Source organism: Acinonyx jubatus, chromosome A3 (genome assembly GCF_027475565.1).
Source record: "Acinonyx jubatus isolate Ajub_Pintada_27869175 chromosome A3, VMU_Ajub_asm_v1.0, whole genome shotgun sequence".
NCBI lineage: Eukaryota > Metazoa > Chordata > Mammalia > Carnivora > Felidae > Acinonyx > Acinonyx jubatus.
Genome location: NC_069388.1, coordinates 5,745,647 through 5,768,267, shown reverse-complemented (window position 1 = coordinate 5,768,267; position 22,621 = coordinate 5,745,647). Strand labels below are relative to the sequence as shown.

At 63.9% G+C, this 22,621-nt stretch overlaps 1 protein-coding gene across 1 annotated transcript; it reads left to right on the top strand.

The window, feature by feature from the left end:
• The first annotated feature begins 812 nt into the window (after positions 1–812).
• RBM38 (RNA binding motif protein 38) lies at positions 813–15,760 on the top strand. The gene is made up of 4 exons (XM_027046563.2): positions 813–1,239; positions 2,046–2,169; positions 2,657–2,711; positions 15,158–15,760. Exons 1-4 carry the CDS (start codon positions 1,003–1,005, stop codon positions 15,459–15,461), a joined length of 720 nt encoding a protein of 239 aa, XP_026902364.1. The 5' UTR covers positions 813–1,002; the 3' UTR covers positions 15,462–15,760.
• Positions 15,761–22,621: the final 6,861 nt, after the last annotated feature.

Genomic DNA, 22,621 nt, shown 5'->3' with positions numbered 1-22,621 from the left:
GCCCCACGCTTGGTTTACTGCTCTCCTGTTCGTTGAAATTCCCAACTCTGAACAAGTTCTTGTAGCCCGTCCTGCCTGGTGTGGAGCACACAGAGGCTCCGGGATGGCCTGTTTCCATGGCTGGGGACAAGGACAGAGAGACAGGACTGCCCTCAGCTTGCATTTCCCCCAGGGTCACCCACCTACAGGGAGGAATCCCTGATATCAGCTGGAAGAGGCCAGAACAACTTCCTCTGCCCAGTCACCTCCTCCAGGGGGGTCTCTGGGACCACTCTGGACCCCCCATGGATTGCAGATCCCTGGCTTATGTCCCTCCGGGTTGTCCACTGTATTTTTAGCGCTGACTTGTCTTATTCATAGAGGCTCCACGGAGCTAGGGCGTAAGTTCTGTGCGTCCCTGCAGCCCCCATCCTGGAGTGTCGCATGAAACGCCCTGAAAAATATTCATCGAGTGGATCTTATGTGCATATAAAACAAGAATCATTTCAGCTTTTAATACATGCTGCTGTATCCCATCTCACCCTGGCTCAATAAACATGCTGACCGTCGCTGACTCTAACTCACTAGACCCCTGCGGGCACGCAGAGGGCCCCCCGGGACGGCAGGGCCGGCGGGGACGCGACCCTGCTCACTCAGGCTCGCGTGCGCGCCCCGCCCCAAGTCTTCCCCGCCCGCTGGGCGCCGCGGGGCGCGGCCGGGACTACGCTTCCCGGCAGGCCCCGCGCGCCCGGGGCGGGGCGGGGCCGCGGCTGGGGCGTGGCTGCGGCGGACTAGGGGCGGAGCCGCTTACAAAGCCCGGGGGCGGGCGCCGGGGCGCAGAGTGCCCGCAGCGCCGGCAGGAGCGCAGCGCAGCGCAGCGAGGCGCACTCGGTGGGAGCGGCCCGCCAGTGGACGGGCCCGGCGGCTGGACCGGTGCCGCTGCTGTCCTGCTCGCTCTCCGCCGCCGCCCATGAGCGCGGCGCCGCGCGGCCCGGGTCCGTAGGCGGCGGGGCGCCCCCCCCCATGCTGCTGCAGCCCGCGCCGTGCGCCCCGAGCGCGGGCTTCCCGCGGCCCCCGGCCGCCTCCGGCGCCATGCACGGCTCGCAGAAGGACACCACGTTCACCAAGATCTTCGTGGGCGGCCTGCCCTACCACACCACCGACGCCTCGCTCAGGAAGTATTTCGAGGGCTTCGGGGACATCGAGGAGGCCGTGGTCATCACCGACCGCCAGACGGGCAAGTCTCGCGGCTACGGCTTCGTAAGTGGCCCCGCGGCCGGGCGCGCACCCCGCCCCGCACTTACCGCGCCGGGGGCGCCGAGTCCACCGGCGGGCGCACGCCCAGCTGCCCCGGCACCTGCTGCCCCCTCCTGGGCTCGGGGGCGGAGGTTCACGCTCCAGCCGGTCCCGCCGCCGCTACTCGGCCGCGGCTCCCTGCCCCCACCCCACTCCTTGGTTAAAAGGGAGAGCCGCTGTGTTCAATTAGCGCTTCGGAGTTTGTGGAGAGATTCTGGGGACAGTCGGCTTACTCCCAGGACTTCCTGGAGCAACAAACAAGCAGAAGAGGCTTCACCTCAGGGCGCTTTGGAGGCCTTTAGCACCCCCTCCCCTCCAGTATTTTACAAGAGTTCCTTTAAACGCCCAGAACAAACGGCTTAAGTAAAAAGAAAAAAAAAAAACGGTTTGAAGGCACGTCTCCTACTTTCCTTCTAACCGGTGTCCCCCAACCCCTCCCACGAGGAAATTCGCACCCCCACAGGCAGGCAGGACAAGCTCGGGGCCCCTGCCCTCCTTGGGGAGGAAAGGGGGAAGTTCCTTGTCTCCCCTGGGGATCATTTCTGTCGGTAAAGCTAGGTTTCCCAGCACATGAACTTGGATGGAGGAACTGGAATCCAGGGGCACCTTTGCAGGAGGGCCCCATGGTGGGGGGGGGGGGTGGGGACTGGGTCAGAGGTTCTGAATAACTGGCCCCCCAGGGAGGGGGAAGTGAGTGCCTCTTGCCGGAGCAGAGGGCTCTGCTCCTCCCACCGGTAAGGGAAACCCCTGATGCATCTGTGTTCCTCTAGGTGACCATGGCCGACCGGGCGGCGGCAGAGAGAGCTTGCAAAGACCCGAACCCCAACATCGATGGCCGCAAGGCCAACGTGAACCTGGCGTATCTGGGTGCCAAGCCGAGGAGCCTCCAGACGGGTGAGAGCCTGTGTTTTCCTTTCCTGGCTCGTCTTGATTGCTATATTCAGTGTTGGTATCTGTGGGGTGGAAAGGGCCCCCCCCTTCCCCAGCCCTGCCCCAGGAGTGGCCATCAGCTATCATGTGCTTGCAGAGCTGTCCCTGGGCAGTCATCCCCTAGCCTGGGAGCTGGACCCCGTCGTCCAGGTGCATGTGCCAGCGGGACAGGGCGAGGAGGGCGCATCAGCCAGTTGTCAGCCGTCCGCCAGGGAAGGAGGAAGTTGTTCCCCGGGGCTGGCGATCGGGGGGGGGGGGGGGACAGACACCCAGAGGCCGCTGTTACCCCTCTCCGTCGGCTTTCTTAGGCAGGGAGCTTCGGGATTTGTGGGAAGGTGGCCTGGGAGTGTAGAGGAAGCCAGTTATCTGTCCCTTCCGACGGGGGAGGGCACGGCTGTGTGCTCCTGCTCCCATGGGTGAGGCTGAGCCCCTGCGTGGCCTCTCGTTTCAGGCTTTGCCATTGGAGTACAGCAGCTGCACCCCACTTTGATCCAACGGACTTACGGGTGAGTGGACACTGTTGGCTGGGGGGTGTGGCGGGGGGTGAGCAGACCTGGCCAAGCAGGCCCCGGGCGCCCCTTGGCCCGAGGGAGTCTTTCATCCGAGGACCGCCAGCCCCACGGGATGCCCTTTGCATCTACCTTTCCGTGTCTGCGAACCGTCGTCGCCTTCTCCGATCTTCCATAAACCTGATTGCCTTCGGAGGGCAGGGAGGCAGGGCCAGCCGGGAGGACGGAGAGAAGGCCGAGAGCGTTCCTCCAGTCCTGCCAGAGACCACGGAGGCTGCCGGAGCCTGGTTTCAAGTCTTGGCTTCCCTGTGACCAGTTGTGTGACCTCTGGCAACCTACACAGCCGTCTGTCCCTCAGTTTCTCCCAGCTCCCTCTGGGGAATGGGGATGGTAGCGGCCTCTCTGAGTTCTGTGAGCCGAGACCTTGGGAGAGGCCTGTGGGGAGGGAGGGCAGTGAATGCTCCGGAAGTGCTGCCCGTGCTCTGTGGGCCCGGCGGCTGCGTTCTTCTCAGGGTGCCGGGTGACCCGCTCTGGTGCCTGACAGATGGTGCCAGCAGGCCACTGCCATCCGGGGTCTGGTATTTATGAAAGCTGCAGCAGGTGAGACGGGACCAGGGCCAGCTGTCCAGCCCCAGTGGGCCCGGCCTGTGGGCCTTTTGTCCGACGTGCTGTGGTTCAGCGCATCCCACCCTTGCCTGGCTTTTTTTTTTTTTTTTAAAGTTCTAATAAGTCCCGGCCGCTGCTTGTGGAAGGACACACACACTTCAGGGGCACAAAGGGGCCTGCCATGCAGTGTGACTTCCCAGCCCCGTGATCGATGTTGGCTGTGTGTCCCAGTGCCAGCAGCGTGTCGACGGGGGTGGGGTGTGCTCCTGGGGGTGGCGAGGGCGGTGAGAACACAGACAGCCCCTTTTAGAACGTTGGTGCTTCTCAAGCTGTCAGAACCAAATCCCAGGCTCTGGATTTTGTGCTTCAAGCTGCGTGTGTGCGTGTGTGCGTGCGTGTGTGTGTGTGTGTGTGTGTGTGTGTGTCTCACGTGCATGTGTCTGCCCTAGAAAGAGGCACAGTTCGAGGAACCACCTGGCTTCCCTGGCAGGGCTGGGAGCTGGGCTCGGGTGGACCGGGCAGGTCACACAGATGGCTGAGGAGTTGTTGCGTGCCCACGATCTGGGGGTGCTCGCCCGGACGCGCGGCGTCTGTGTCTGCTTGGTGGCCTTGGCGTGGATTGGCATGCGTGGGAGCCCAGCTCTCAGTCTGTTCTCCTGGGAGGGAGCCCGGGGGCGGCCGGGAGCTGGTGCTTCTGGGTTTCCTTGTCACCCTGGCATCTGCTTCATAAATGTCTGGAGCCGTCTTGGGAGGTATTTGGGGACATCTGCCGTCATCCGAAGATCTTCCTGTTTGGGGTCCAGGCCACGTGAGGAGGGCATTCCTCATTTTCCATAGCCTTGGTGCTGTTCCCCAGGTGTGTCCCAGGTGGCCAGGGGCAGGGCCTGGAGCAGGGGCCAGCTGCACAGAACCGGGGGTGGAGGGGGGCGGGCATCAGCGGCTCTGTCCTGCTTACCATGTAGCAACTCCTTCCCCGAGCACGTTTGAGCTCTTTTCGGATCCGCTGCAGCTGCCTCTAGGACTCCAGTCACTGTCAGGACTTGGCCCCTGGAGCCTGCAGACCTGGGTTCAAATCCTGGTTCTGCCACATTCCAGCCGGGTCCGCTTGGCAGATGGCAGGTGGCGTCTTCTTCCTGAGCGTTCGGTTTCCTCGTCTGTGACTTCCTTGACGGAAATAATGACCTCTTCACATACGGTGCCGGCACGCGGGACCGGGTGCTCTGTGCCCCTGCCCGCCAGCCTCTCCTGTCCTCGCAGCAGCCTTCTGAGGTTGGGGCTGATGTTACCTTCGCTTCCTAGATGAAGAAACTGAGGCGAAGAGCGCTTAACAGTCTGTCGGGGTGACCTAAGTGACGTGACTTAAACCGGGCCACTGGCTCCGAGCCCACACTCAGCCGCCGCTCTCTGGGGTGGGCGGGTAGGAAGGGTGCCCCAGCCTTTCCTCTCACGGTCCCTTGAGTGCCACCCACGTGAGGGTGCTTGGGGGTCGGTGCAGATCTTACCGCCGTGCGTTCCCGACTTCACGTGACCGTGTCTTGTAACTAAATCTCTGGCTGGCATCTAATACCTGTGACGACGAAGAGGCCTCGGGCTTTTCTTGTTGGTTGCCAGGGGGCGGAGACCCAGGCGGGGACAAGGGGTCAGAGGGAGCGTCCAGGTCTTCGTTGCCAGTGGCCGGTGGCCCAAAGCTTCTCAGGGTCCCGCCGCCTCCCACCAGGCCTCGCTGAGAGGTCCAGGGTGGCGGGAGGGGCCCCTGGGGGTGCTCTCCCAGCGAGGCAGGGCCGGGCTGGCCCGGGGTCAGCTGCCTTCCCCCAGTGCCCCTCGGTTGGGAGAGTTGGGCCGTCAGCGTCCCTTTTGTCTTTTGTCTTTGCAAACGAGAACAATCGGGCGGGAGCGCGGCTGGCCTGACTCAGCAGTCAGTGTTGTGTGCTGCGGGCTGGCAGTGAGGCTGGGCCTGCGCCGGCCGAGGGCACGGTGGGAGCCAGGGCTGGGCAGCTCGGCCTTTTCAACCAGTTAACCCCTCTCCTGCCTGGCCGAACTTCCCCCGGACTTCCTGCCTCCGATCCTATGCCTTGCACAGGTCTAAAGGTTGCACGGCCCCACCTTTGGGCAAGGCCACTGCGGAATCCTCGCCTGTGGGGCCGTAAGCATCAGCGTGGGAGATTCGCCAAAGAATCTCTTAACAAGTTACACTTTTTGCTTGGATTCCCTGGGTCTTGGGTTTTTTTTTTTTTTTTTTTTTTTTTTTTTTAAGGGGGATGGGGTCTTTCAGGACCTAACTTGGGCTGTGCATTCCTGTCCTGTAACTGTGTGTGGGGCCAAGGCCTGAGGTTTGGAGAATCCTTCCTTGGCAGGTGACCAGTGACTTAACCATGAGAGGGAGGACATGACCAAGGCCATAGACCATCCAGCTGAGCATCTCTTGGCCGACCCCCCCCGGGTGGGACAGTCAGCAGCCTGCAGGCAGGAAAGTTCCAAGTGGTCTGGAGAGGGCACATGTCCGGGCAGAGCTTTGAGCCTTGTCTGGAAGGGACCTCCTGGTGTCAGAGGGTGTATGTCCAGGGCTAGACCTAAGACCTGCCAGGGTCTGAGGTTTGTCCTGGGCCTGGCTGTACTTGGAACCTCTCCTTGGGTTATTTTTGAAGGGCCAGCTGCTTCTCTGGGCACAGCCCCCGTCCCTTTTCTTAAGGGGGCCTTGCTGGGGCCTTCACATCCATTCACCGCCAAGTCCTGTTCTGTGGCCAGGGTGAGACCGGGCCCCAGGTCCCAGACAGCAGGGTCATCCTGTGTTGGAGCCAGGATCCCAGGGTCTGCCTGGGCTCATCTCCCCGGAGATGACCAGGATGGAGACCAGGATGCAGGGCTGACTTGAGCACTGAGTGGGTGCCTTTGTGCAGAGCCGGTGGGTCGGGGGCCTGGCCCACAGAGAGACTTGTATTTGTCAGGGACCCAGCTCTTAGCAGCCCTCCGACAAGGCCTGTTGCCCGAGCTGCCCCGTGCAGGCACTGGGTGAGGAGAAACTTGTCTGAGCTCACGCAGTGTGGGGCCGGGGGCCCGATTGGGTGGCTCCAGTACTCTCCTTCCTTCCACGAGGCCCCAGCACCTCCCTCTGGCCAGCTCTTGAGCAGATCCGAGCCAGACACCCCAGGACTGACACCCACTATGGGACCCTCTTGGGGCGGTACAGGCCTTGTGGGTCCAGGGACGCCTATGCTCTCTGGGCAGGCCCCCGCTGTCCCCGCCATCACCAGGCCCCAGGTGTGTGCACGCCGAGGGGCCCGAGCCCAGTCCCTGGGTCACCAGGGTCGGGGGTGGGGGGGGGGACCGCAGCCATGGGAAGGCCATCAGACGACACACTGGGACACACCCCAAAAACGCCGAAACCTGACCAGGGCCTCCAGCCTGGTTAATAGCACCGTGCCAGCATCAGGTGCCTGGTTTTGGTCGCACGCTGGGTTGTGTAAGACGTCACCACTGGGGGACGCGGCAGGAGGGCACCCAGGACCTCCCTGCGCTGTTTCTGCAACTTCTCGGGATTCTCCCGCTGTTTCCTAATACGAAGTAGATTAAAGGCTGGGCGGGGCAGGGGTGGTGAGTCGCAGAGCTTTGCTTTGGGGGGCTGGTTGGGGGGGGGGCGGGCGCGGGATCAGCACCTTTAGGGGGGGCGCAGCAGGAAGTGAGGTCAGAGCGGGAGGCTGTGGGGGCTGGGAGGAAGCTGGTGCCTGCTCCCCGCTGTGGTGTCACATGGCTTGTTTTTACTTTCAGGGTGCCTGGGGTGGCCCTGCTCCCCACACCGTAGCTTCCTGTTTGGCACTGGAGCGAGGCGTGGGCCGGCGCGTGGCCCTCCCGGTGGGCCGCCGGTGCACACCTGTTGTTTGTCCCCGTCTGCCGTAACAGAAACCAGCCTCCGGGGTGGCTCTTGGGTTCCTCTCAAGGATGAGCTCCTCGCTCCGGCCTGCTGCCCTGGCAGCCTGAGGGCCGGAGAGCCTCGTCCGGAAGCCCGGAGCCGAGGGACAGAGGCCTGGCCACAGACAGGCCTGCGGGTGTCTGAACCAACCCCAAGGGTGTGCCCTGGGGCGGGAGGAGCAGGGGGAACGGGGCGGGAGGGCTCCCGGGTGGCCCAGCCGGCCCCCTCGCGTTGCCGCGGCCAGAGCACTGGGCCGAGAGCCCGGAGGCGCTTTTCCGTGGCTTGTGTGTGTGATCCCTCGTCGTCGTGACTTCTCCTCCTTGAGCCTCAGTTTCCCCACCTCCCGCGTGAACGCGACGAGGTCTCAGCAGAGCGTTCGTGCTCCCAACCCTTCCCACGTGGGTGGAAGCAGGAAGCTGGGCATTCGTTCGGCCCGTTTGTTCAGCAGATGTTTGCCAGCTCTGTGGCAGGCCGCGGATGCCGTGGGGATGCCGTCCCGGATCGTAGCTGCAGAGTGGCCTGCAGCCCGGCGGCAGTGTGGGCAGGCCCGGTGGCGGTAGGCGCTGTGGGGGGAGGGGCGGTCGGGCCGGGGATGCCAGCGTGAGCCGGGGGAGGAAGTGGGGGAGTTGGGGGGCCCGGGGGCGCATTTAGATCTTATTCCGAGTGACGCGGGACTGAGGTGGGCCCTGCGTGGCTGAGGGCCGGGTCACTTGTGTCTTTACAGCATCCCTTTGGCTGCTGTGTGGCCCGTGCGGTGGAGGCCGTGGTCCCCACGCAGCTGGGGTGGCCGCTGGCTCGGGCCAGGGTGAGCAGCTGTGGGATCCCAAATACAATACATTTTAAAGAATGTGTGATGGAGGAGCCTGAGAAGATTCCAGAGGTTTGGGGTGAGCACGTGGAAGGCCGGATAGGCCTGGAGGGGAGGGCGCAGGTGTGGGTCGGGGTTTGGACAAGTTCGGGGGAGGCCTGGCGGCGTCCCACGGAGGCACGGCTTACCTGCTTTGTGCCGCTGCCCCACTCCTGCCTGCTGTCTGGTGGCCCCAGGGAGCATTCACGTGCCCCCTCCGGGGATTCCCAGCCCCGGACCTGCTTTTCTGCCTGCGCTGGCGTCCCACTCCGCGCCCCTTCCTTCCAGAAGCCTGCACTTGCGCCCCCGGTGGCTGCCTGGGTCCCCAGCACGGCTGGCGAAAACCTCCAGGGAGCAGAAAAAGTGAAACGGGCTCATTTGCTTTTTGTTCGTACTTTTGGGGGTGGCTTTGCTTTCAGAAAACGAGTTCTCCGAGGCTGTAGTGATTCCTTTTAGCGGAGTTTTGCTTTGAGTGTGTGCAGCAGTCAGCCGCCTCTCCGACTGGGCCCCTCAGGCTCCCGAGACCTCTGTCTCCTGAAGGGGCCTCTGGGGACGCAGCAGAGGCCCTGTTGGGCTCTGTGGCTGGCACCTTTAGTTTACAGATGGGGAAACTGAGGCCAGAGAGGGCTGAGGGACTTGGACAGGCATGGCCAGGGTCCAGACTCAGGGCTCTTGCCCCTGAACCTCCGCTGGGCCAAGTCCGCTGGGGTGCCCTTGGCCGTGCCTTGGGTCCCGGCAGACTTCGTGGCTCCCCCGTGTGCCGTCAGGAAGCCACGAGCCCCCGGTCCTGCAGTCATGGTCACGCCTGGTCGGAGCAAGCCTGGAGAGCATCGGGCCACCTGACCTTTAGGTTCCGACCGTGGGCCCAGCTGTCCTGCTGGCTGGTCCAGTTTTCCCTCCGGGGTTCCTGGTCTGCTCTCCCTGGGACTGGGGCCAGGTGGCCGTGAGAGGGAGGACCTTCTGTGCGTCCTGGCCGGCTTGGGGGCTCTCCCTTGTCGTCCCTCAGGCCCGAGGAGGTCATTGGTGCTGCCACGCTCTCTGGGGCGTGCAGAGCGTTAAATCCTCACGCAGCCCTAGCGGTGAGGGTGACCTCACTCACCCCACAGAGGCAGCGCTGACACAGCCCGGCACCTGGCGAGGACCAGAGCCAGCCTTGAACCGAGCCGCCAGGTTCCGCCCCCCACTTTCGAGCAGGGCCCGGTCCGGCAATAGCTGTTTCCAGCTGGGCTGCTTCCTTTGCATTCTAAAGGGCTGCAGCTTCTATCCCAGGACCCAGGCAGCATGCCCAAGGGAGGCTCCTTTGCTCTCCGGGTGCCGGCGATCCCGCGGCCTGCCTGAGGCCCTCCGCACTCCACAGATGGTGTGCTAGGTGCTCGGGACCCGGCGGTCGGCACCAAGTGCCCGCCCTCGGGGGGCTTACATTTTCATCGAGAAAACAGAACGGAAAGTAAATGATGGGTCTCAGGTCGTAAGAAGGAAATAAAGCCGGGGGTGGGTGGGATGTAGTGGCGTTGACCTGGGGGTTGGTCGGGGAAGGCCTCTGAGGAGGTGAGGCTGGAGGTTGGGGAAGAAGCCTGCAAGCAGAGGGAATAGCCGGTGTAAAGGCCCGTTGGGGGAGGTGCCCGTTGCGTCCGGGGAACAGGGTGGTGAGAATAGGGACAGTGGGTAGAGAAGAGTTGCAGGAGGAGTTGAGGCTTGGCTGTGTGGGAAGCCATAAGGGGAGCGGTGTGGTTCTGGGGAGGGTGGAGGCCGCTGGAGGGTTCTGATCCTGGGGGTGGGCTGGTCTCTTGGATTTTTTTTTTTTTTTAAGTTTACGTATTTTGGGAGGGAGAGAGAGAGCGAGAGTGCAGAGCCTGACACAGGGCTCAGTCTCTCAAACCAGGAGATCACGACCTGAGCCGGGATCAAGAGTCAGACACATAGCCAAGGCGCCCCGTCTTGGATGTTTTTAAGATGACCCTCTGGTCACCGGATGGGGGCAGAAGCAGGCACAGAGGACCTGCTTCGACGGGGTGTGGTGGATGGAGGCTTGACTGACCTGGGGAGGTGGGGGGGGGGTGTGGAGAACAGACACAGTTGGGGGACTGGGGGGGGGGGGGAGCGGGGTGGGCCTGGGCCACAGCGGAGGGAGAGTGGGCGGGACAGTCCTCCCCGGGGGCTCCTGCCCTGGTGGCAGACCAGCTTTCGCCCGCAGAGTGTTGTGCGGCCTGTGGCCTTTTCAGAGGTCTGAAGGTCGAGCACGTGGAGGCTGGTGGTGCCCCAGCCTTTCTGGGGAGTGGATGGGGTGGCAAGGAACATGCGGGGCACGCGGGCCCTGCCCCCGTTGCCCCCTGGCCAGGGCCTCCTGTTCCTGCCGTGTGTGCGGGCCTGGGGAGGGGGGCGCCAGGCTGCGCCAGGCAGGTTTGGCTGGGCTTGCTTTCTCCCCCGGGGGCTCAGTAGGGTCCCCGTGGGCGTGTGTGCACACACCCCCGCAGCTCTGCCCCTCCGTCCCCACCCGGCCTCCTTCCCCGCGCCCACCGGGCCGGGGCGTCGGGCCCCGAGGGCGGTCAAGAGCCGAGCGCGTGCCCTTCGCTTTGTAGTTTGCTCCACGGCAGGGTCTGCACGTGAGGGGTGTGACCCTGGAGGAGTCTCCACGGTGGGCCGACCTGTGCCTTGTGGGGGATTGGCAGCCTCCCTGGACTCCACCCACCAGGGTGGCACCCAGAAATGTCCCAGGCGTGGCCCGGTGTCCCTCGGAGGGGCAGAGTCGCCCTGGCTGAGGCCGCCCTTCTGGCGGGGGTCCTGGTCCTCCCTGCAGGCCCTGAGGTCAGCCTCTGCAAATCCACATGCAGAGCCGAGGGGCGGCCGTGCTGGAGGGAAACTCCTCCTGGGGCTTTGTGGCTCCCTCTGACTCTTGGCCCCACTGTGCGGCAGGATCCGCCCCCTCCCCCCCCCCCCCCCCCCGTTCCTTCTTTTCCTTTTGATCCCAGTCTGGGGTGCACACACCTGTTGGGGGTCCAGTCTCTGTGGATCCACTGAGCAGCTTGGCTGCTGGGCCTTGGACTAGGACTGCCCTGCCACCTGGGTGGCCTCTTGGAGACCCAAGCTGGCCCCCGAGGGGGGCCCCAGTCACAGGCTCCAGCCAGCAGCCAGTCCTTGTGGGCTCAGGTACCAGGCAGCATATGGACAAGGAGGCGAGACTCTGCCACTGCGGTGACACAGTACCTCTTGTGGCTTTAAAACGCGTTGTGGGTTATCTCGGACTTTTTGCATAGAGTGGGGGCGGGGCAGAGGCTCAAGGGAAGCAGGTGAGTGGACGCAGGTGGGCTGTATCCTGGGGTGTCAGGGACCAGGTGTCTCCCTTCCTCCCCAGCCTGAGACAGTTCCTCCCTCACCCGTGGAGGCTGGGACAGAGCTCTGGTCCTGACAGGGGAGAGTGCAGGACCTGGCAGATGTGACCACTGCCTCATCCGGCTGGACCTTGGGGAAATACGGCCACGGCCCTGTTTGTCTGTCTTACCTACTTACGTGTGTATTTATTAAGTTTATTTTGGGAGAGAGGACACGCGCTCGAGAGCGGGGAGGGGCAGAGAGAGGGAGAGGATTCCAGGCAGGCTCCGCACTGTGACCCGGGGTCTCAATCTCACGAACTGTGAGATCACGATCTGAGCCGAAGTCAAGAGCCAGACGCTCAATCGACTGAGCCACCCAGGCGCCCGAAACCTGTCATTTTTGCGGCCCTGGATCCTTCTGCTGTGTGGACAGGGTGAGGCCCAGGTCTAGGCAGTGGCTCTGAGTGTGGGTGTGTATCAGGATCCCTGGGGGCCTGTCACCCCTTCTGACCCCTCTGTCTGCAGGGGATCTGCCTTTTTGGCACATGCTTCGGGGGTGTCTAAGGCAGGGGCGTCCCCGCCCACGTTTGGAGAAGTTCTGGGCTGCAGGCTTCCAGAGCCTCAAAGTGAGAGATGTTCCCGAGGCTCCAGGAGCCGGGTGGGGGCTCTCGTGGTGCCAGGGACGTCCCGGTGGGTGCGGCTCCTTTCCAGGGCGGCGTCCTGACTGCGGGAGCCCCTCGTCCTTCTCAGCGGAGAACCTGTTCCCCGTGACCTGTTGTTCCATCAACACGCTGTGTGCCCGGCTCGTTCCAGAGCTAGGCCTCGGGCGAGGCCCTGGGGGTCGGGGCAGAGCCCTCCCCACGGCTCACAGGAGATGCAGGGGAGGTGAGGGCTCCAGGGGGTCGCTGGCAGGTACAGACCCGGGTAGGGATGGCCTTGAGCGTCGGAGGTGCTGCAGGGCACGGCTGGGACGGGACAGCAGCTGAGGTGGGACAGCAGCCCCCAGGGATGTGGTCTGAAAGCGACAGCCTGGCACCCTTGCCAGGCTCCTTCTGCGCACACGCTGGCTCCAGCCTCAGTCTTTGCCTTGCTGGTCCCCCACAGCCAGCTCTGTCTTACCCTCGGGGCGCAGTGCAGTTGCTCTCTCCTCCGAGAAGCCTACCCTGACCACTCCCCGCAGTCCCGCCTCCAGGTCATGGGTTGGTATGTTTGTGTGTCTGTCCGCCCCGCTGGAATCTGAGCTGCGGGGGCCGTATCCTGGCCCCGGCAGACGTGAGATCGCTGTTGCACTTTTCAGGAGACCGAGCAGGATTCGAACCCAGGCCCGGCTCTGTTCAAGGCTCTGGTTTGCATGGGGGGAGGAAGGAGGTGGTCGGCGGAGGCTCCTGGAGTGGGGGCGGTGGAGGGGGATGGGCGCTGTGGCCCGGAGCCAGAGCACGGGGATCCCGGCGGAAGCTGCCCGGGCACACGCGGCAGAGGGTGGGGGTAGGGAGGAACGGCCGCCGCCGGCCTAGGTGTGTTGCTGCGGGAACACTGGGGCGCTGCCGCTGGGAGGGCGGCGCGGCCGGCGCTGGGGGCCCCGCAGGCACCGGCAGGTGTGCCCCAGACTCCCGCCCGCTTTGCTGCCAGATCGTCGCAGCCCTGCGCGCCGTGCCCTCGCGGGCGGCTCCGTCCGCAGCGGGATTTGTCTCTCGCAAAGGACGGGTCACCGAGCATCTGAACATCTGAAACCGAACAGCAGTTTTCAGACCTTAAGTGTGTTCACAGCCGTGTGCAGACGCGCGCTCTGCCTGACCCAGAACTTGTCCATCAGCCCGAGAGGAGCCCCGCAAGCGCTCACGTCCGGCCCGGCCCCGCCCCCTGCCGGAGCCCCTGGCGCTTCGTCCGCCCCCCCCCCCCCACCGTTTCCTCCGGGTTTGCCCGTGTGGACGTTTCCTGTCGGGGGAGTGGCCTTCTGGGTCTGGCGTCCTTTGCTCAGCACGTCCTCAGGGCTCATCCACGCCGTGGCACGTGTCATTCCCCGTCGCCGCGTGGGGAGGCCCCATTGGTTTGTCCCACCGTGGGGGGCGCTTGGCCCCCATGAATATCGCTCCTTCTTCCTGGTTATGCACGGGAACCCATCTGCCCTGTAACTACCCGCGGAGCCCTCCGCCGGCCCCCGGCCCCTGCCTGTGCGCTCAGGACGTCGTGCGGTAGGACGTCGGTTCTTGGACCCGTAAAAACGGCAGCTCCCTACGGCCGCCTTGCCCATCCTCAGCCACCTTGGCCCGCGTATAAATACGCATCTGGCTGCTTTAGCATCAGTGATATCACAGCATAAACAGCATCTCGGGTCCGCTGCTCGGTTTCCTCCCGGCAACGTGGAGGGCAGTGGCGTGGGGCTGAGCACGGGCCGCCTGGTCTCACTGCCACCGCGTGTGGTGCGACTGGAGGGACATCGGATGCCGCTGCGGCCCCTGCAGGTGACCCTCTGGTGTTCTCGGGATTGTCGCCGATCCTGTGGGTGCTGCCGTGGTGTCTGCCCCAGCTGAGTGTCGGAGAACGGGGCGCCCTGTTCTTTCCGAGCAGCTTCTCTTTGGAGCCGGGCCCCACCCCACAGGTGCAGGAGGGAGTTGGGTCCCGCATGCCCCGTGCTGGTGTGATAAGAGGCGGAGGAGAGACTGATGCCCGTGGCCGGGCCGTCTGCCTCGATGGGGCTGCCGGGTACCTGACGTGGAGCAGACAGGCCGCGAGGCCCGGAGAGGCCCAGCCACTTGTCCGGGGCCACCCAGCGCCTGGTTGGCCGCGCGGGCCCACACCGATACCGCCTTTCTGTGCCCCCGTCTCCCCACCCGTGACACGTGGGACTCATCCCGGGCGTGCGGTGACAGTTTTGCACATTAGCCTGCGGCATGGGACAGACGCGTGGGTCAGGAGGGTCCCCTCACTTCATCGCTGTGGGGCCTTGGCCGAGCCGCTGACCCTCTGAGCTCCATTCTCTGTCGTGAAACAAGATGGTGACGTGAAGCGCAGCCTGAGCGCGCGTCCACCAGGCACCTCGTGAAGGTGTTTCGGTTTCGGACCCGGCTCCGTGGGCGCCGGGCGTGGTCGGTGGCCTTGCTCCCAGGGCTTCTCGTCCTCTTCGTCTTCACTGCTGTCCTTCGTGCCTCATTCCTGCAGTCCTCACTCAGTGAGGCTCGCCGAGCTGCCGTGGGCCGGGCTCTGGGCTGTCGGTGACCAGGGCAAAGCTCCGGAGCTGGGGAGGAGGACGGGACAGCGCAGCGTGTCCCCCCGTGGTATGGCTTGTTGGGGAGACGAACAGGGAGGTCGAGGGCCGGGGTGTGACCTGGCAGTCACACGGGGACCTGAGCTCAGAAGGCCCACGCTAGACTTGATGCTCTGCTGTCACCGTCTGAAACTTCTAAATCCTTTTTAAACCTGGGTCCCCCAAATCACTGGCCCTGTGGGGGGGCCTCGTGGGGAGATGGCTGGAGTGCAGAGCATTGGGTTGGGCTGGGGGTGCCTGGGAAGTGCTCACTGGGAAGGGGGGCTCTGGAGAGCCGGGGAACGTGTGTTACGGGCAGTGGGAACAGTCAGGGCAAACAGTCAGTGCAAAGGCCCTGTGGTAGGAGCACGGCTGGTGTGTTCCAGGAAGATGTGTTGTTGCCATACCCATCTGACCGACGAGCGGTCCTCGGGAGCGGGGACACAGCATCACCCAGTCCCTCCACTCCGGAGCCAGCTTTCCACCGCCCCGTCCCCTGACCCAGACCTTCTGTGTTTGGCCCCGCAGGCTGACCCCCCACTACATCTATCCACAAGCCATCGTCCAGCCCAGCGTGGTGATCCCGGCTGCCCCGGTCCCGTCGCTGTCCTCCCCCTACATCGAATACACGCCAGCCAGCCCGGCCTACGCCCAGTACCCGCCGGCCACTTTTGACCAGTACCCTTACGCCGCCTCGCCCGCCACGGCCGCCAGCTTCGTGGGCTACGGCTACCCGGCCGCCGTGCCTCAGGCCCTCTCGGCCGCGGCCCCCGCGGGCGCCACGTTCGTGCAGTACCAGCCTCCGCAGCTGCAGCCCGACAGGATGCAGTGAGGGCCGTTCCCGCCCCTGGCGTCACGGCCCCATCGGCCCCACGCCGGGCAAGCGGCCGGCCGGGCTTCGGGGTGCGCGCCCGCGCATGTACCTCCGGAGACCCCGCGGGAGCCCCGCCTGACCGCGGATGGACCGGAGACCGCTTCTCTTGAAATCCAGGACCCGCCGCGTCTTGAGGGAGGACTTCGGGAGAAAGGGACGGCCGCGCGCTCTTCGCAGACACAACCCAGACCTCGCACACACCGCCAGCCTTCCGCCTTCCCCTCCCCCCCCCCACCCCTCCCCGCGGACCGGCTGCCCTTCGCCCCTGCTCGGAGATGCCTTACTCCGGGGAAGCCCGAGAGAGCCGCCGAAGCGGGCGGTGAGCCGTGGTGGAAGGTGGGGGGGGGGGGGGGCGTCTGCCTCCGGGACTCTCATTTTCTAGACGACAGCCCACCCCACGCTGGCGACGGGGAGCCGGCCGACATCCCCTTCTGTCGAGCTGCAACTTTTTTCTTATCGTCCTTGTTTTGCTACTAAGATGATTTCAGAATCGTAGTCTATTTTTTCAACGGGAACTCCCACCACCAAGAATCCAGAACCTATTTTTGACTTTGAGAGACTCACTTTTGTCGATGGCTCCGCCCAAGGCGACGGTGGCAGTATTTCCGCGCGACGAAGCATCTGCCGGCCCCGGGAGCCCCTCGGAGGGTGGGGCTCCGGGCAGGTCTCTCTGGGCCACGGGCAGTGGTCTCAGCGTGTGTCCCCCCCCCACCCCCAGCCACCAAGGGCAGGAGGGAGTGTGGCCCGAGGTGATGCTGGCCGAGGGGCCGGAGCGCACCGACCGTGCCGGCCAGCGAGTGGGCGGGGCTCCGAGTGCAGGACCACCCCCTTGCCTGCCCCCCTCCCTCGTGGCGTCACCTGCTGTGTAGCAGCTGGGGCCCTGGGATTGAGCAGAGACACGTCCGGCCTCCTGGCCGGGGCCTCGGTCTGGGGGCGGGGTGGGGGGTGGGGTGAGAGAGGTGCCGCCAGGCGGGGTGGGGGGGGGGGGGCTCCCGGACAGAGCACCATGGGCCGTGCGGTGGCCCCCACTCAGAGGAAGGGGGGAGTGAGCCGAGGGGCAGCCTCGCGGGGGAGACCCGTGGAAGGGTTTGGGGAGGGCGGGCCGCCAAGTTGGGGGGCGCTGGGGGTATTCCTTCGGACCTACCTCAGGGAAGTGGTGGCCTCAGGGGGCTGACCGACGTGGGCAAGCACTTTGCGGCACGCCTGGTACAGAGTCAAAGCCCAGAAAATAAAGGTAGCTAATATTATAATAATATTTTTATTAGAACGTTCTGATTATAAAAATAAAACTTGTTTTCTTTAAAGAAAAACTTGGTCTGTAATTTTTCTCTTGCACGGGAGCCTCTGGCATCGCTGCCCCACCCCCTCCCCCCACCGCCCTCCACCTCCCTCCCTGCCACGGTGATCACTTGGTGTCACAGCTTGGGAGCCGGGCATTCTAGTCAAGTGTTTGTTGAGCACCTGCCCGCACCGGCCTCTGGGCATCCAGAGTGACCGGACAGACGGGGTCCTGTTACCACCCCCCTTTCCACGAACTAGGGAAGGAGCTGATGCCCACCGCCCCCGTGCCCTGGGTGTCTGCTCCCCTGCAGTCTGCTTAAAGCCCAGGGGAGGGCTGACGGGCTCCGCATAGGTGACGAGCTGTGTGCAGCGTCCTGGGAACGGGGTCAGGGGCCAGAGTGGTGGTGTGAGTGGTGGCTCCCCGGAACCCCGTGGGATGGGGGGACCTGTCCCCAGGAGAAGGGAAGTGCTTCTAGAAGAACCTGAGTGAGGACTGCTGAGAGGAGAGGACAGCAGGTGTGTGGGCCAGCTGCCCTAGGGGATGCTGGGAGGCAGGCAGGGTGCGAGGTCAAGGAAGGGAAGTCTTGGTCTGGGGCTGAGGGGGCCCAGCCCAGGGATAGTTCTGGCATTTCCCAGAACTCTGCTGGAGCCACAGCTCCATGCTGGAGAAACCACGGGGGGCTCACGGAGGAAGTGTTCAGCCTGGAAGGAGGATGAAGTCATTCACTCCAAGAAACATGGGCCGGTCAGAGGCAAAGCACTGAAGAGAGTCCTAAAACAGACACGACGCTATCCCATTGGGGTTTATAATCTAGTGAGGGTGACCTAACAAGCCCACAAATGGGATAATTTTGGATACCGCTGAGCCCTGTGAAGCAGGTGTCACAGGGTGCTGGAGAATGGCTGGAGGCAGACAGCAGCAAGTGCAAAGGCCCTGGGGTAGGATGCATGGAAAAGAAGGCCAGTGTGGCTGGAGGAGACGAAGTTTAGGGTAGTGATGGAGCCGGAGCTGAGGAAACTGGGGAAACCCAGGGGCGGTCCTGCTGTGGCCTGCAGTCTGGGGAGGGATAAGCGGCGTGCACACGTGACCCGACAAGCTGAGCACAGTGTGGTCTGATCGATGCTGTCAGCGGAGAGGCCCCTGAGCCTGGGGGGGGGGGGGGGGGGAGGGGGTGGACACCACAGCTGGGCTGCGCAGGATGGAGGGGCTCCTGGGGAGCTAGTGGGAAGGGAACGGGCACCCTGGTGAGGGGGCCGGTTTGAGCTAAGGCTTGGAGGTCTCGGGTTGGGCCTCCTTTGGGCCGGATGTACTCCAGGCACCAGGCTTATCCTCCCCTGATCCCGCAGAGCAGAGTCGGGCCCCATAACGTGCAATCTGTCCCCATCCTGTCACACGTCACCTCCCCCTCTGGCCGAGCCAGAGATTCCAGCTGCTCTCAACTCCTCTCTCTCCCTCACCTTCACATCTAACCCGTTGCCGGGTCCGACGTTTCCACCAGCGAAGCCTATCAGGAATCTGCCCCCAACCCAGGCACCATCCCCTCCTGTCCTGGACCCTCGCCGTGGGCCCTTTGCTGCTTCTGTCCTCGTCTTCCCGCGGTCCGTGTTCCACATGCAGCCAGAGGGGTCCCGGTCACCAAAAGAGAGGTCATGTCTCCCAGCTCAGAGCCCTCTGTGGCTCCCCTTGTCCTGGGAGTAAAAGCCGGTGCCATGAGGCCCGTACTGGCCTCCTCGCTGTTCGCCGGACACACCAGTCACAGCGCACCACCGGCCCTTTGCACGTGCTGTTGAGTCCTGCAGCTTCTACCGGCCGAGTCCCTCCTTCAGCTCTCAGCCCAAAAGTTTAAGTTCAGGGAAACTGAAGCTTGCAAGCATCACCTGATCCGGCTGGTGATGAGTGGGCATCACAGATCTCTGGCAGGAGTTTTAGGACCGTCCATTCGGGGTAGAGTGTCTGGGGTGGTCAAGAGCCAGGAGAGGCTGGACCAGGAGGGGAACAGAGTGAGGGACAGACACCAGTCACGGCAGTGTTCACATGGAATGGGGCGGGAGGAAGCGTGGTGAGCTGAGAAGTTGCTCAAGGCTGGATGTGGCCCCAGAACCCACCGACTGCTCCCCTGGTCAGCCCTTGGCTTTGAAGTGAGATGGGGTCACCCCGATGGGAGGAGGGGGCTTGGCCAGGGCCACCCCCTCTGCACCATCCCCGGTGGTCCCCCAGGGGCCTCCTGGGGCCTTTTCCAGTTACTTTGACTTTGAGACTTACAAATTCCCTTTGTCTGTGGTGCGGGACCCCGGCCTCTGCCCAGGGAAGGGTCGGGGTTCCCAGGGTCGAGTCAGGTGCGATCCTGCAGGGCGTGTGGCTTTTCTTACCGGGGGCCCAGGCCTTCCTCTCCCCCGGCCTGCCGGGTCTTGCTTTGCCAACACTGGCTAGGGGTCGGGGAGGTCAGCGTGGGGCTCCCAGCTCAGAGACACTTGCTGCAGCTGATAAGGGCTCGGGGGCCGGGAGGGGGTTGCGGGCGCTGCCAGGCTTATCTGGAGGGCCACCCGCTGCCAGCCCATTTCCTGTCGCTAATCAGCCGGTGGCAGCCTCGGGGACCGGCCTCGGAGCCCCGAAAACGCCCTCCTGGGTCCCAGGACTGAGGCTCTGGATGGTGGCAAACGGAGGGCAGGCAGAGTTGCCAAAGTCCCAGTGGACTTCCCACTCCAAGCGGGAAGCAGGGTGAACCGCGGTGGCGCTGGGGGGGGGCCGGGGCCGTGGCCGCCAGTCTCGGCCACCGTCGTCGTCACTAGTGACGGTGGGCACAGCTGCGGACGTCTGCGGGGCTGACCCGGCTCGGGCACAGCGCCAGGCGCTTCTCGCGGACGTTCCGAGGGTCCCCATGGCCCTGGAGGTGACCTGCCTGGGAGGCGAGGGGCACGGGCCTGACGCTTTGAGAAACGGGCTCTGACCGTCCTCCGAGGGCACGGCTCCCAGTCCCTTCTTAGCTGTCTCCCCCGCAGCCAGCCTGGGGCGCGGGCTCAGGGAGGGGCCCCGGGGCCCCCCGGCTCCTTCCTCGTCCCCATCAGTAAGGCCGTCCCTGGTCCCGCACGCCCAGAGGGCCGGGCACACACACGTGTGCGTTTATGCACACACAGCACCCTGTCCCCTCTTCTCCCCACCCCCCAGACACACACACACACACACTCACGGATCTGTACACACACACACATATACGGACACGTGTACGGGACACACAGATGCACACGTGGGCACGCAAATATGTTGACTCCCAGGCACGCACACACGTGTTCACTCGCACACGTGCTGGTGACAAGCCCAGAGCCGCCACCGTGGTCTGGGGTCCACGTGAAGCGTGTCAGCAGCAGCCAGTGTGTTGAAGGGCTCACGCTTGTGACCCATCAGGGAAGAGGGAAGTAGGCCCTGAGCCAGGCCGGGTGGCTTGGAGGGCGCGGGGCGGGGGCTGGGGAAGGGGGAGGTGGCCCGGGGTCAGGGGTCAGGGATGGCAGGGCTGTGACCCTGGACGCCTGGCCCCCGGGGCCGGGCCCTGGCCAGCGGGGCAGAGAGAAGAAGGGGGCACAAAGGGCAGGGCGGGACGTGCCCAGGGCTGTGGCCGCAGACACGGGGCGTCGCGGGCACCCACGTCCTCCTGGCATGCCGGAAGGCTGCCAAGAGCCACCGCCCGCCGCCCGGCTCACTTCCTCCCGCCTCGGGGAGCGGCCCCATGGGAGCAGGGCCGGGTGGGGCCGGGCGAGCACCCCCGCCCCCTCACCCCTGGGGGTTGGGGACGACTTGGGGTGCGTGTTCCCCGGTGGGATGGAACTCCCGTTGCCCACGTGATGATTGGCTCATAACACACCCTTCCCACCTCCCTCCCACCTCATGCCCCCTGTGTGCTGCGTTTCCGGGGATCCCAGGAAGCCACCGCTTGGGGGGCACCTGCCCAGACAAGCCGGGCGGGGGGAGCCTAAGCCCTGCCGTGGGGATCAGCACACACTGGGCTGTGCTGGGAATCCTGTGGCCCCCTTGCTCCTCAGGGGTCCTTCAGGAGGGACCTGTTTCTCCCCTCGGCACCCGGCAGAGGCAGGGGCAGACAGGCTCCCCCAGCCAGTTCGCTGGCAGGTCTCCGAGCTTTTACCCTCTGAGCTGGTGGGGGGCCGGGGCCGGGGGAGGGTGCCCAGGGAGGGAGAGGCTCGGTGTGAGCCACGCGGGCCTCAGGGAGGCACTTCCTTTACTGCTTGGGAGCCTCGTTATCCCACTTTCCAGATGAGTAAAACCGAGGGCCAAAGAGGAGAAGAGGGCTCCTCTGAGACCACGGGGTTGCTCCCGCTCTGGGGGTGTAATCACGAAGGGGCAGGCTGGGTTTGGGGTCAGACGATGTCACCTCCGTGCTACTCTGCCCCCTACACCTGGGGTGGAGGTGGGGCTTGCCCAGCCCCTGCCCTCTCTGATCCCCAGTCTCTTGCACAGCTGAGGTGATCGCTGGGTGGCACCAGGATCCACTGCCTTCCTGGGTGAGTAGCACCTGCTTTTGTCCCTTGAGGAGCTGGACTGCCTCAGCCTGGGGCCACCCCCCAGCTCAGCTCCACGGTGCAGACAGGGTGGGCATATTCTAGTCCCCCGGCCCCAGCGATTGGTTCCCAGGGATAGGCATGTGACCCAGTTGGGGTCAATGCGAGTCAGTCCTGGACTTGAACTCTTGGGGAAGGAAGCTCTTTCTGCTGGGAAGCCAGGCTGGGAGCAGATAAGCCTGGAGCTGTTGGGGATGGGGATGGGGAGGGACGACCTGTGCCTTATGGAGACACTGCCTGAGAAGGAAAGCAGCCCAAAGGCAAGTAGAGCTGAGGAGTGAAGAAGAGACAGGGTCTTGGTGACACCGTTGGAGGCCCTTGATCCAGCTATGCCTGAAGCTAATTCCCGGGCCTTTCTGTTACAAGAGCTAATAAATTCCCCCTTTTGCATGTTAATTTTGTTCTTCTGTCCCTTGCGACGAAGACTCTGGACATATACAACCTCCACATACGCAATGTCCACTTAGGTCAAGGGGTGCCTGGTTGGCTCAGTCAGTTAAGCGTCTGACCCCTGGTTTCGGCTCAGGTCACGATCTCACGGTTCATGAGGTCTCTGCGTTGATAGCGTGGAGTCTGCTTGGGATTCTCTCTCTCCCCCTCTCTTTCTACCCCTTCCCCCTCCCTGTCTCAAGATAAGTAAATTAACATAAAAAAAAAGAAGAAGAAAAATTAGATTGAGTGGCATTCAATAGACGAGCGCAAAATGATGGTGGTTCTTAGCTAGCTACAAGTTAATTTTTCCCCACGTAAAAGATAGCTGAGGCAGGCAGTCCAGAGCCATCAGGAATTCACACTCCTTGTAACTTCCCATTATGCTATTTTAGTCCATAGCTTACTTTCTCGAGACCGTCGCGTGGCACAAGATGGCTGCGGTAGCTCCAGCCGTCATGTCCAAGTTCCAAGCAGCAGTAGGAAGGAGGGGAAGGTGAAAGGAGAACCTCGGGCTGTGACTTCCCAGGGAGGCTTTCCAGAAGTTGCTTTTCCGTCTCATTGGTCAGATCTTAGTCACTTGGCCATACCTAAACGCGAGAGAGGGCGGGGAACGTAGGTGTTTCCCTGGGTGCACAGCTGTCTGGAATACAGGAAGCCTTTCGTTACTACGGAAGGAGGCAGAACGTCCACTGCGTAGACGACTTGCAGTTTGTGTCTCAAGCTGATGCCGCGCGTCCGGGGCAATGACGGTCCCGTGGGGCTTCGCGGAGGCTGATCCTGACCCCGCCTGTGTCCTCGCTCCCCCTGCACACCAGCCCGCCGAGCTGGGTCCTTCA

Bases quoted from the DNA above. Each gene is read 5' to 3' on its own strand.
- RBM38 (XM_027046563.2), top strand. From the start codon at position 1,003: ATGCTGCTGCAGCCCGCGCCGTGCGCCCCGAGCGCGGGCTTCCCGCGG. The intron at 1,240-2,045 runs GTAAGTGGCCCC...GTGTTCCTCTAG, and splicing joins AGTCTCGCGGCTACGGCTTC to GTGACCATGGCCGACCGGGC. The intron at 2,712-15,157 runs GTGAGTGGACAC...TTGGCCCCGCAG, and splicing joins TTGATCCAACGGACTTACGG to GCTGACCCCCCACTACATCT.